Source organism: Lethenteron reissneri, chromosome 63 (assembly GCF_015708825.2).
Source record: "Lethenteron reissneri isolate LAM-NWPU_2019-01 chromosome 63, ASM1570882v1, whole genome shotgun sequence".
NCBI classification, from domain to species: Eukaryota; Metazoa; Chordata; class Hyperoartia; order Petromyzontiformes; family Petromyzontidae; genus Lethenteron; species Lethenteron reissneri.
In genome coordinates this window covers 1,890,401-1,903,875 of record NC_083841.1, presented here as the reverse complement: position 1 = coordinate 1,903,875, position 13,475 = coordinate 1,890,401, and the positions used below count along the sequence as shown (strand labels likewise).

Genomic DNA, 13,475 nt, shown 5'->3' with positions numbered 1-13,475 from the left:
CCCCGCCCCTCCCTCCCTACGGCCTTCGCAGGCTCCGCAACCTCACTAAGCACAGCACTTGCCCCACGCTCTGTCGAAGGCTACACGGCGGGGGGAGTTGAGGTGGCGGGGGTGTGAGGGGACCTTTGTCTTTGCTTTGAAATCGATTTCTTTATTTTAAAAAATTGTTTTAGACGATCGCAGGTGACGCAAGCGGCGGCGGCCATCTTACTCAGGGGGGAGGGCTGCCGCCATTGAGTTCCGTGACGTTGCTGGCGACGTCATCGCGCGTCACTCCGGGAGGCCTATGGGGGGCGGGGCGCGCGCGGGGGCCGTGGCCCCTCCCCCCGCCCGCCGCCATTGTGGGTTTCTCCCCCTTAGCAAGATGGCGGCGGAGTTTGATGAAGGGCGAGCGGGGATGACGTCATGGCCGCACAGGCTACGTCCGGGGTGGTGGGGGAGACGCGGAGGGAGGCAGAGACACGGAGGGAGACACGGGGAGACAGACACGGAGGGAGACAGAGACACGGAGGGAGACACGCGGGGAGACACGCGGGGAGACGCGGGGAGACAGAGACACGGAGGGAGACACGCGGGGAGACACGGGGAGAGAGACACAGAGGGAGACAGAGACACGGAGGCAGACACGGGGACCCGGCGGGAGACACGGGGGCACGGAGGGAGACACGGGGAGACAGATACAGAGGGAGACACGGGGACACGGAGGTAGACACGGGGAGACGGAGGGAGACACGGGAAGATATAGAGAGGTGGGTGGGTGGGGGGGAGACACGGGGAGACACGGGGAGATATAGAGAGGTGGGTGGGGGGGAGACACGGCGAGAGTAGTGGAGACACGGGACATTGAGAGATACAGGGAGACGCAGACAGAGGCACGGCTGACAGTGAGACTCGGTGTACAGAGGCAATGAGAGAGACACGGGGACAGTGAGAGAGAGAGAGAGGGGAGAGGGGGAAGAGAGCCGGCCACGGGGAGACGAGGAGTTCGGACAGCTCAGAGGGACACGGCTCACAGTGGGACACGGGGGGACAGCGAGAGAGACACGGGGGGGCAGCGAGAGAGAGAGAGACACCGAGGGGGAGATGACGACGATGAGGTGGTGGCCTCTGCGGCTGCTGTAGAGCGACTTCGGTGGAGTTTACCGCGAGGTCTCTTGCGACGATAGCCGCCACCTCCACCACCTCATCCTCCACCTCATCATCCACCACCACCACCTCCACCACCACCTCCTCCACCACCACCTCCACCACCACCACCTCCACCACCACCACCTCCACCACCACCACCTCCACCACCACCACCTCATCCTCCACCTCATCATCCACCACCACCACCTCCACCACCACCACCTCCACCACCACCACCACCTCCACCACCACCTCCTCATCCTCCACCACCACCTCATCCACCTCCTCCTCTTTCCGATCTTCGTCCTCAACTTCCTCCTCCACCTCCTCGTCGTCGTCGTCACCTCGCCCGAGCCTCCCGCCGTCGACATGATGAAGAAGCAGCTGAACAGGATGCGCCTCAGGGCCAACCAGACGATGTTCAGGTGAGGGCCGCGAGTGTCTACAGCCTCAACCCTGACCCCCTCAACGCTCAACCCTGACCCCCCTAGCTGACCCCCTCACCCTCAACCCTGACCCCCTCAACCCTGACCCCCTCAACCCTGACCCCTAACCCTCAACCCTGACCCCCTCAACGCTGACCCCCTCAACGCTGACCCCCTCAACCCTGACCCCCTCAACCTTGACCCCCTCACCCTCAACTCTGACCCCCTCGCCCTCAATACTGACCCCCTAACCCTCAACGCTGACCCCCTCAACCCTCAACTCTGACATCAACCCTCAACTCTCACCCCCTCACCCTCAACGCTGACCTCAACGCTGACCCTCTCACCCTCAACTCTGACCCCCTCGTCCCTCAACTCTGACCCCCTCACCCTCAACGCTGACACCCTCAACGCTGACCCCCTCACCCTCAACTCTGACCCCCTCACCCTCAACTCTGACCCCCTCACCCTCAACGATGACCCCCCTCATACATCGCAAAGCCTCGACTCTAACCCTAACCTTAACCCCCCTAACCCGAACGCTGACTCCTATATCCTGACCCCCAATAGTACTGCGCAAATACCAAGCCCTGTGACTTGACCCGAACACAGACCACGAGCTGTTATCCAAGCCCCTCCTTATCCCGACCCTGCCCTGGCCGACAAAGACCCCATTGCAGGGACCCCCTCTCAGGGACCCCCTCTCCAGATACCCCCCCTGGTCTTGCTGGGACCCGGCTCCTGCAAGGGGGTCTTGAGTGGGGTCTTGAGTGGTCATTGCCAAGTGCCGTGTGGGGAGAGTTGTGGGGGAAGGATTATGGGTTTTTTGGGTTCAGTCACTGAAGAGGTGATTGAGTGGGTGAGTAACCGGGTGAGTGAGTGGCTAGGTGAGTGAGTGAACGGGTGAGCGAGTGGCTGGGTGAGTGAGTGACCAGGGTGAGTGACTGGCTGAGTGAGTGACTGGGTGAGTGAGTGGCTGGGTGAGTGAGTGACGGGGTGAGTGAGTGACCGGGTGAGTGAGTGGCTGGGTGAGTGAGTGGCTGGGTGAGTGATTGGCTAGGTGAGTGAGTGACTGGGTGAGTGAGTGACCGGGTGAGTGAGTGACTGAGTAAGTGAGTGACCGGGTGAGCGAGTGGCTGGGTGAGTGAGTGACCGGATGAGTGAGTGACCAGGTGAGTGAGTGACTGGCTGAGTGAGTGACCAGCTGAGTGAGTGACCGGGTGAGTGAGTGACTGGGTGAGTGAGTGACTGGCTGAGTGAGTGACTGGGTGAGTGAGTAGCTAGGTGAGCGACTGGGTGAGTGAGTGACCGGATGAGTGAGTGACTGGGTGAGTGAGTGACTGGCTGAGTGAGTGACTGGGTGAGTGAGTGGCTAGGTGAGTGAGTGACCGGGTGAGTGAGTGGCTGGGTGAGTGAGTGACTGGCTGAGTGAGTGACTGGGTGAGTGAGTGGCTAGGTGAGTGACTGGTTGAGTGAGTGGCTGGGTGAGTGAGTGACCGGGTGAGTGAGTGACCGGGCGAGTGAGTGGCTAGGTGAGTGAGTGACGGGGTGAGTGAGTGGCTGGGTGAGTGAGTGGCTAGGTGAGTGAGTGACCGGGTGAGTGAGTGACCGGGTGAGTGAGTGGCCGGGTGAGTGAGTGACGGGGTGAGTGAGTGGCTGGGTGAGTGAGTGGCTGGGTGAGTGAGTGGCTAGGTGAGTGAGTGACCGGGTGAGTGAGTGGCCGGAGTGAGTGACCAGGTGAGTGAGTGACCAGGTGAGTGATTGGCCGGGTGAGTGAGTGGATAGGTGAGTGTGTATGTGTGTTGAACTTTCGTAACCAACCGTGCTAATCGGAGGTGCAGAGTGAATACATTGGTAAGTGGCTGAGCGAGTGACATGCCTGAGTGAATGAGTGGATGGGTGGGTGATGGTTGGTTGAGTTACTGAATGAGTCACCGGGTGGGTGAATGATTGAGTGAGTCTGTGTTTAATTGAATGAGCGATGGGGTGAGTGATTGGGCACGTGAGTGAATGAGTGAGTGAATGGTTAGTAAGTCAGCGATTGAGGGAATGAGTTTGCCGATCATTTGAAGGAGTGAGTTTGTGTGGCGTTGTGCGAGTGAGTGAATGCCGGCATGGCTGAGTGTGTTTTGCAGGGGAATGAATTGGTGGAGTGAATGAGTGGCTAATTGAATGAGTGAATTGGTGGAGTGAATGAGTGGCTAATTGAATGAGTGGCTAATTGAATGAGTGAATTGGTGGAGTGAATGAGTGGCTAATTGAATGAGTGAATTGGTGGAGTGAACGAGTGGCTAATTGAATGAGTGAATTGGTGGAGTGAATGAGTGGCTAATTGAATGAGTGAATTGGTGGAGTGAATGAGTGGCTAATTGAATGAGTGAATTGGTGGAGTGAATGAGTGGCTAAATTGAATGAGTGAATTGGTGGAGTGAATGAGTGGCTAATTGAATGAGTGAATTGGTGGAGTGAATGAGTGGCTAATTGAATGAGTGAATTGGTGGAGTGAATGAGTGGCTAATTGAATGAGTGAATTGGTGGAGTGAACGAGTGGCTAATTGAATGAGTGAATTGGTGGAGTGAATGAGTGGCTAATTGAATGAGTGAATTGGTGGAGTGAATGAGTGGCTAATTGAATGAGTGAATTGGTGGAGTGAATGAGTGGCTAATTGAATGAGTGAATTGGTGGAGTGAAGGAGTGGCTAATTGAATGAGTGAATTGGTGGAGTGAATGAGTGGCTAATTGAATGAGTGAATTGGTGGAGTGAATGAGTGGCTAATTGAATGAGTGAATTGGTGGAGTGAATGAGTGGCTAATTGAATGAGTGAATTGGTGGAGTGAATGAGTGGCTAATTGAATGAGTGAATTGGTGGAGTGAATGAGTGGCTAATTGAATGAGTGAATTGGTGGAGTGAATGAGTGGCTAATTGAATGAGTGAATTGGTGGAGTGAATGAGTGGCTAATTGAATGAGTGAATTGGTGGAGTGAATGAGTGGCTAATTGAATGAGTGAATTGGTGGAGTGAATGAGTGGCTAATTGAATGAGTGAATTGGTGGAGTGAATGAGTGGCTAATTGAATGAGTGAATTGGTGGAGTGAATGAGTGGCTAATTGAATGAGTGAATTGGTGGAGTGAATGAGTGGCTAATTGAATGAGTGAATTGGTGGAGTGAATGAGTGGCTAATTGAATGAGTGAATTGGTGGAGTGAACGAGTGGCTAATTGAATGAGTGAATTGGTGGAGTGAATGAGTGGCTAATTGAATGAGTGAATTGGTGGAGTGAATGAGTGGCTAATTGAATGAGTGAATTGGTGGAGTGAATGAGTGGCTAATTGAATGAGTGAATTGGTGGAGTAAGCGAGTGGCTAATTGAATGAGTGAATTGGTGGAGTGAATGAGTGGCTAATTGAATGAGTGAATTGGTGGAGTGAATGAGTGGCTAATTGAGTGAGTGAATTGGTGGAGTAAGCGAGTGGCTAATTGAATGAGTGAATTGGTGGAGTGAATGAGTGGCTAATTGAATGAGTGAATTGGTGGAGTGAATGAGTGGCTAATTGAATGAGTGAATTGGTGGAGTGAATGAGTGGCTAATTGAATGAGTGAATTGGTGGAGTGAATGAGTGGCTAATTGAATGAGTGAATTGGTGGAGTGAATGAGTGGCTAATTGAATGAGTGAATTGGTGGAGTGAATGAGTGGCTAATTGAATGAGTGAATTGGTGGAGTGAATGAGTGGCTAATTGAATGAGTGAATTGGTGGAGTGAATGAGTGGCTAATTGAATGAGTGAATTGGTGGAGTGAATGAGTGGCTAATTGAATGGGTGAATTGGTGGAGTGAATGAGTGGCTAATTGAATGAGTGAATTGGTGGAGTGAATGAGTGGCTAATTGAATGGGTGAATTGGTGGAGTGAATGAGTGGCTAATTGAGTGAGTGAATTGGTGGAGTAAGCGAGTTGGGGCAGTGGGTGAGCGAGTGCGTGCGTGGTTGATTGAGTTGACAAGCGAGTTAAGTTAACTTCCTAAAAAAATGTTGTTGTATGCTTGTAGCTACTTTATGGAAGGGATTGGTTTGGGGGGGCAACTTGGGGCAGGGAGTTCGTGCAGTCGCTCGTGGTGGCTAGGGGGGGGTCCCTTGCCCCCCTCCCCCAAGCTACGAGTTGGGGGGCCGGGCCCCCCTTTGACCAGGAGATTTGTTCTATCGATTACCGGAGCCTCCGTCCCTGCGGCGTTGAATGTCCGAGACCGCGAGCGACATGACGATGTGGGTGGTCTTGGGCCAAGAGGAGTCAACGATCTTTGATGATGATGACGATCGCCTCTAGGGTGTCACCGTACAGCGAGACAAATCGGATATTGGTGGACCCCACCTAATCGATGGCAAAGCTCTCAGCCCTTTGTCAGTGCCCCGACCTTGTTACAGAGCAGTCCAGAGCTGAGTGGTCACCCTGCGGCCCTTCCAAATCTCAACGTTCATCCCACAAAGAGCCATCACAAGGCAGAAACAACAACAACAACAACCGCCATTCGCCACTAAGTGGCGGTGACGTCACCACGACGCTTGTGCCAGGCCATGTGCACCTTGAGGCTACCACGTGAAGTGTCGAACGCCCGCTGGCAGGAGGTCACGGGGCAGACCCAGCAGGTGCCACGGGTCGACCGACTGTGTTGGCCCGTATTGAAACGTCTGTACCTCGTGTGAACTCGAAACCCCCTACACACCTACAGGGTTCATGGTGGGGGTCAGGGGTGATGGGGGTGTGTGTGTCGGGGTGTGACGGAGTGTTTGGGGGGGTGGGGGTCAGGAGTGTTTGGGGGGGTGTGTGTATGTGTCGAGATGTGACGGAGTGTTTGGGGGGGTCATGAGTGTTTGGGGGTGGGGGTCAGGAGTGATGGTGTGTGTGTCGGGGTGTGACGGAGTGTTTGGGGGTGTGTGTGTGTGCGGGTGTGTCGGAGTGTTTGGGGGTGTGTGTGTGTGCGGGTGTGACGGAGTGTTTGGGGGGTGTGTGTGTGTGCGGGTGTGACGGAGTGTTTGGGTGTGTGTGTGTGTGTGCGGGTGTGACGGAGTGTTTGGGGGTGTGTGTGTGTGCGGGTGTGATGGAGTGTTTGGGTGTGTGTGTGTGTGCGGGTGTGATGGAGTGTTTGGGGGTGTGTGTGTGTGTGCGGGTGTGATGGAGTGTTTGGGTGTGTGTGTGTGTGCGGGTGTGACGGAGTGTTTGGGGGTGTGTGTGTGTGTGTGCGGGTGTGACGGAGTGTTTGGGGGTGTGTGTGTGTGTGCGGGTGTGACGGAGTGTTTGGGGGGGGAGGTCAAGAGTGATAGGTGTGTGTGTCGGAGTGTTTGGGGGGGGGGGGGGGTCAGGAGTGATGGTGTGTGTGTCGGAGTGTTTGGGGGGGGTCAGGAGTGATAGGTGTGTGTGTGTGTGCGGGGTGCGTGTGTGTCTGGGTGTGACGGGGTGTGTGTGGGTGTGTGTGTGTCGGGGTGTGTGTGTGTCGGGGTGTGTGTGTGTGTCGGGGTGTGTGTGTCGGAGTGTGACGGAGTGGGGGGGGGGTGCTAACTGGCGAGCAGCACTTGCCCCAACAGTCTGGTAAGGGCTACACGGGGGACCTTTGGCTTTTGATGTGAAGTTGCCTGGGAGCGGTGGCGCAGTGGTTAGCGCTACGCTGCGCTACGAACCCGGCGACCCAGGTTCGATTCCCGCTCACGGCCAACACCAAGTGACGATTATCCGGACCGCTCTTGGGCCTCCTCTTAGGTTGACTCGGCCTCAAATGAGTACCTGGTGCACTGTGTAAGCATTGCCACTGGGGAGACAAAGGCGGCCGGGCGTGGTGTTGGCCACCCACCCCCGTGCCGGCCTTCATAGGTGCTGCTCTTGAACAGCACTTGCCCCTACAGTCTGATAAGGCTACACGTGGGGTCTGTCCCGTGACCTCCTGCCTGCAGCGAGCCTTCGACACTTCACGTGATGATAGCCTCAAAGCACGGTTGGCTACGTACGGTGCCAAAGAAGTTCAACATACAGTGCATACGTGCAAGGTGCACCTAGCCTGGCACAGGTGCCGTGGTGACGTCACCCCCACTTAATCGGATACGGCGGCTGGTGTAGAGAGGGTGGTGTTTGGTGGGATTTGTTTTTTACAAAGAGAATAACTTCACTCCGGTAATCCCTTGGAGATGGAACATCCTCGTCGAGTGACACACAAGGACAAAGACCCCCCGTGTAGCCTTGCACAGACTGCTGGGGCAAGTGCTGTTAGCGAGTAGCAGCACCTGTGAAGGCGGACACGGCACACGAGGGGGTGGGTGGCCAACACCACGCCCGGCCGCCTTTGTCTCCCCAGTGGCGATGTTTACTACACACCGCACACCAGGTACTCATTTGAGGCTGAGTCGACCTTGGGGAGGCCCAGGAGCGATTCAGATAAAAGTCACTGGTGTTGGCCACCGCACATAGCACACGGACACACACACGGACACACACACGGACACACACGGACACGTGTTCAAACATATCCTAAGCTGTAACGTGTTACAACAGCCAGCCCACGACTGTGTTCGTGTGTTGTGTGGTAGGGTGTGGTGTGTGTGTGGGTGTGTGTGGGTGTATGTGGGTGGGTGTGTGGGGATGTGTGGGGGTGTGTGTGTGGGGGTGTGTGTGGGTGTGTGTGTGGGTATGTGGGTGGGTTTGTGGGTGGGTGTGTGGGGGTGTGTATAGGTGTGTGTGTGGGGGTGTGTGTAGGTGTGTGTGTAGGTGTGTGTGTGGGGGTGTGTGTGGGGGTGTGTGTGGGTGTGTGGGGGTGTGTGTGTGGGTGTGTGGGTGGGTGTGTCGGTGTGTGTGGCTATGTGGGTGTGTGTGTAGGTGTGTGTGTATGTGTAGGTGTGTGTGTGTAGATGTGTGTGTCTGTAGGTGTGTAGGTGTGTGTGTGTGCAGGTGTGTTTGTGTGGGGAGCGGTAGTGTAGCGGTTACCGCACTGCGCTACGAACCCGGTGACACCAGTTTACGATGATCTGAACCGGTCATGGGCCTCCCCAAGGTCGACTCAGCCTCAAATGAGTTCCCAGTGCGGTGTGTAGACATCAACACTGGGGAGACAAAGGGGGCCGGGCGTGGTGTTTGACCACCCACCCCCTCGTGTGCCGTGCTACTCACTAACAGCACTTGCCCCAACAGTCTGTTAAGGCTATAGGGGGGATCTTTGTCTTTGTGGTTTAGTGTGTTGTATGGTGTGGAAGTGAGGTTCCGTGACGAGTTGTGTGGTATGGTGTGTTGCTGTGTCGTGGTTTGTAACGTGGTGGTTCAGCAGGGGCAGGGTGTGACATGTGGACCGTGCAGTGTCTATATTTAGTGTCGCCAGGGTGAGTGGGGGCATGACGATAGCTCGGTTACTATTGTGGGGTGAGCTTGCTGGTGGTGGTGGTGGGTGGTGGGTGTGGTGGGTGGGTGGGGGTGTGGTGGGTGGGGGTGTGGTGGGTGGGTGGGTGGGGGTGAGTAGGGTGGGTGGGTGGGGGTGTGGTGGGTGGGGGTGTATTGGGTGGGTGGGGGTGATTAGGGTGTGGTGGGTGGGGGTGAGTAGGGTGGGTGGGGGTGAGTAGGGTGGGTGGGGGTGTGTTGGGTGGGTGGGGGTGTGGTGGGTGTGGTGGGTGGGAGTGTGGTGGGTGGGTGGGTGGGGGTATGGTGGGTAGGTGGGTGGGGGTGTGGTGGGTGGGTGGGGGTGTGGTGGGTGTGGTGGGTGGGAGTGTGGTGGGTGGGTGGGTGGGGGTGTGGTGGGTGGGGGTGTGTTGGGTGGGTGGGTGGGTGGGGGTGTGTGTTGGGTGGGTGGGGGTGTGGTGGGTGTGGTGGGTGGGAGTGTGGTGGGTGGGTGGGTGGGGGTGTGGTGGGTGGGGGTGTGTTGGGTGGGTGGGTGGGGGTGTGGTGGGTGGGTGTGTGTTGGGTGGGTGGGGGTGTGTTGGGTGGGTGGGTGGGGGTGTGGTGGGTGGGTGGGTGGGGGTGTGTGTTGGGTGGGTGGGGGTGTGGTGGGTGTGGTGGGTGGGAGTGTGGTGGGTGGGTGGGTGGGGGTGTGGTGGGTGGGGGTGTGTTGGGTGGGTGGGTGGGGGTGTGGTGGGTGGGTGTGTGTTGGGTGGGTGGGTGGGGGTGTGTTGGGTGGGTGGCGGTGTGTTGGGTGGGTGGGGGTGTGGTGGGTGGGTGGGGGTGTGGTGGGTGGGTGGGGGTGTGTTGGGTGGGTGGGGGTGAGTAGGGTGGGTGGGTGGGGGTGAGTAGGGTGGGTGGGGGTGTGTTGGGTGGGTGGGTGGGGGTGTGGTGGGTGGGTGGGGGTGTGTTGGGTGGGTGGGGGTGTGTTGGGTGGGTGGGGGTGTGTTGGGTGGGTGGGGGTGTGTTGGGTGGGTGGGGGTGTGGTGGGTGGGGGTGTGGTGGGTGGGTGGGGGTGTGTTGGGTGGGTGGGTGGGGGTGTGTTGGGTGGGTGGATGGGGGTGTGTTGGGTGGGTGGGTGGGGTGTGTTTGGTGGGTGGGTGGGGTGTGTTTGGTTGGTGGGTGGGGGTGTGGTGGGTGAATGGGTGGGGGGGTGTCAGGTGGGGGTGGGTGGGTGGGGTTGTGGTGGGTGGGTGGGGTTGTGGTGGGTGGGAGTGTGTTTGTTTGGTGTGTGTGTGTGTGTTGGGTGGTTGTGTGTTGAAGTGTATATTGTGGTGGAGATGGCTCCAGGGTCAGTCAAAGTGAGATGAACTTGATGTCCAAGATAAGAGCCCAGTGACACCATAATGCCCTTTGCTGTGAGCCTGAGTAGTGCTGAGTCTGAGGCATTGTTCTGGGTAGGTGAGTGGCGTTCATTATAGCAGTTGATGTCTATTGGCTAGGTGAGTGTTGCTGTCTGGGTGAGTGTCGCTGTCTGGGTGAGTGTCGCTGTCTGGGTGAGTGTCGCTGTCTGGGTGAGTGTCGCTGTCTGGGTGAGTGTTGCTGTCTGGGTGAGTGTCGCTGTCTGGGTGAGTGTCGCTGTCTGGGTGAGTGTCGCTGTCTGGGTGAGTGTCGCTGTCTGGGTGAGTGTCGCTGTCTGGGTGAGTGTCGCTGTCTGGGTGAGTGTCGCTGTCTGGGTGAGTGTCGCTGTCTGGGTGAGTGTTGCTGTCTGGGTGAGTGTCGCTGTCTGGGTGAGTGTCGCTGTCTGGGTGAGTGTCGCTGTCTGGGTGAGTGTCGCTGTCTGGGTGAGTGTTGCTGTCTGGGTGAGTGTCGCTGTCTGGGTGAGTGTCGCTGTCTGGGTGAGTGTCGCTGTCTGGGTGAGTGTCGCTGTCTGGGTGAGTGGCTCTGTCTGGGTGAGTGGCTCTGTCTGGGTGAGTGGCTCTGTCTGGGTGAGTGGCTCTGTCTGGGTGAGTGGCTCTGTCTGGGTGAGTGGCTCTGTCTGGGTGAGTGTCGCTGTCTGGGTGAGTGGCTCTGTCTGGGTGAGTGTCGCTGTCTGGGTGAGTGTCGCTGTCTGGGTGAGTGTCGCTGTCTGGGTGAGTGTCGCTGTCTGGCTGAGTGGCTCTGTCTGGGTGAGTGTCGCTGTCTGGGTGAGTGGCTCTGTCTGGGTGAGTGGCTCTGTCTGGGTGAGTGTCGCTGTCTGGGTGAGTGGCTCTGTCTGGGTGAGTGTCGCTGTCTGGGTGAGTGTCGCTGTCTGGGTGAGTGTCGCTGTCTGGGTGAGTGTCGCTGGGTGAGTGGCTCTGTCTGGGTGAGTGTCGCTGTCTGGGTGAGTGTCGCTGTCTGGGTGAGTGGCTCTGTCTGGGTGAGTGTCGCTGTCTGGGTGAGTGTCGCTGTCTGGGTGAGTGTCGCTGTCTGGGTGAGTGTCGCTGTCTGGGTGAGTGTCGCTGTCTGGGTGAGTGTCGCTGTCTGGGTGAGTGGCTCTGTCTGGGTGAGTGTCGCTGTCTGGGTGAGTGTCGCTGTCTGGGTGAGTGTCGCTGTCTGGGTGAGTGGCTCTGTCTGGGTGAGTGGCTCTGTCTGGGTGAGTGTCGCTGTCTGGGTGAGTGTCGCTGTCTGGGTGAGTGGCTCTGTCTGGGTGAGTGTCGCTGTCTGGGTGAGTGTCGCTGTCTGGGTGAGTGTCGCTGTCTGGGTGAGTGGCTCTGTCTGGGTGAGTGTCGCTGTCTGGGTGAGTGGCTCTGTCTGGGTGAGTGTCGCTGTCTGGGTGAGTGTCGCTGTCTGGGTGAGTGTCGCTGTCTGGGTGAGTGTCGCTGGGTGAGTGGCTCTGTCTGGGTGAGTGTCGCTGTCTGGGTGAGTGGCTCTGTCTGGGTGAGTGTCGCTGTCTGGGTGAGTGTCGCTGTCTGGGTGAGTGTCGCTGGGTGAGTGAGTGGCGCTGGGTGAGTTGTACGGGCTGCATGGTTCTGCTGACTGGCTGAGATTAGTGCTTGGAGCAGCAGCAGGAGGAGGTATTGAAAGTAACCTCCCTCCCACCCTGCCTCCTCCACCGTGGCTCAGCTCCGTCCCTCACCGCTGCCGGATGCTGTGGCCTCGGCGCAGGTGAAACGACGGCGTCCCCCCCACGCTCGCGATGCCCCAGGAGTGGTGCCCCCCCCCTCCCCTAGTCCCACCACGCCTCTCCCCCCCCGCATTCCACGCATATCACCCACCCAGCACGGCCGCTGATGTTGACATTGCACAGGAGACTCCTTGGGCCTTGACAACGCCCCACTCGTATTGCGCTGTCCTATTAACCACTCATATCCCCCCTCCTATTGCCAATCCCATTACCCGGTCTCTTAGTCACTTCTAGACACTCTGTGGGTGTCTCTTAGCCACTTCTAGACACTCTGTGGGTGTCTCTTAGCCAGTGAGGTGGAAAAGCGTTCGGTATGTTCGCACCTCCGTGAAATTTACGTCGTCATGGGGTGTGTGCGCGTGTGTGTGTGTGTGTGGGGTGTGTGCGCGTGGGTGTGTGTGTGGGGTGTGTGTGTGGGGTGTGAGTGCGTGCGTGTGTGGGGCGTTTGTATGTGTGCGGGGGGTGTGTGCGTGCGTGTGTGGGGTGTGTGGGGTGTGTGCATGTGGGGGGTGTGTGTGTGGCGTCTGTGTGCGTGCGGGGTGTGTGTGCGTGTGTGCGGTGTGTGTGGTGTGTGTGCGTGCGTGGGGTGTGTGGGGTGCGTGTGTGGTCTGTTGAGGCTACACGGGGGATCTTAGTGTGTGGCACGAACCCCGTTGTTTGGCTTCGCGATGTCAAAAGCCTCCCGCCCAGGACCCTCCTGCACAGGGGTGACGTTGGAACTTGGCGTGCCTCTGCCGAGTGACAAAGTAATTTTCTTTGTCGTTATTATCACTACTGCAATATTATTCGTGTTAATCAAAAAGCATGGTTTGAATGCCCCTTCTGTGTCCGTGGGGCTCGTAGTTCTGGGAGCTCATGCAATCCTGGACTCAGTCACAGCCAGCCCTGGAGCTCCTGTGTGGTCTCTGGGTGTCTCTGGGGGTCTCTGGGAATCTCTGTGCATCTCTCCGTGTCTCTGCGTGTCTCTGTGTGTCTCTGGGTGTCTTTGGGTATATCTGGGGGACTCTGGGTATATATGGGTGTCTCTGGCTGTCTCTGGGTGTCTCTGGGGATCTCTGTCTGTCTCTGGGGGTCTCTGTGTGTCTTTGGGTATATCTGGGAGTCACTGGGTGTCCCTGGGGGTCGCTGTGCATCTCTCTGTGTCTCTGCATGTCTCTGCGTGTCTCTGGGTTTATCTGGGGGTCTCTGTGCATCTCTGCGTGTCTCTGGATGTCCCTGCGGTTCTCTGTGTGTCTCGACGTGTCTCTACGTGTCTCTGCATGTCTCTGCTTGTCTCTGCGTGTCTCTGGGTATATCTGGGGGTCTCTGTCTCTCGAACATATGGCAAGTCTGTTGCAAGCCACACGTCCAAGTTTAAGTCTGTGAGCCGTGCGACAGTTGTGGGATGTGGGACATGGCGCCACTGATAGCGCTCAGTCCGGCAGAGAGCGGGC

The 13,475-nt window shown here is 57.5% G+C and overlaps 1 protein-coding gene across 6 annotated transcripts in view; it reads left to right on the top strand.

Moving 5' to 3' along the window:
- Positions 1-790: 790 nt before the first annotated feature.
- Positions 791-13,475, top strand: part of LOC133358668 (rho GTPase-activating protein 44-like) — a 68,581-nt gene continuing 55,896 nt past the window's right edge. For 4 of the 6 annotated variants that reach the window (XR_009757109.1, XM_061577079.1, XM_061577081.1 and 1 more), the window contains exon 1: positions 791-1,553. Coding sequence is in view for 5 of the 6 variants with exons in the window: in XM_061577079.1 (XP_061433063.1) it covers positions 1,498-1,553 (56 nt within the window). In the remaining variant the exon portion in view is untranslated. The remainder of the gene's footprint in view (positions 1,554-13,475) is intronic. The other 2 variants (XM_061577082.1, XM_061577083.1) reach the window with 2 other exon arrangements.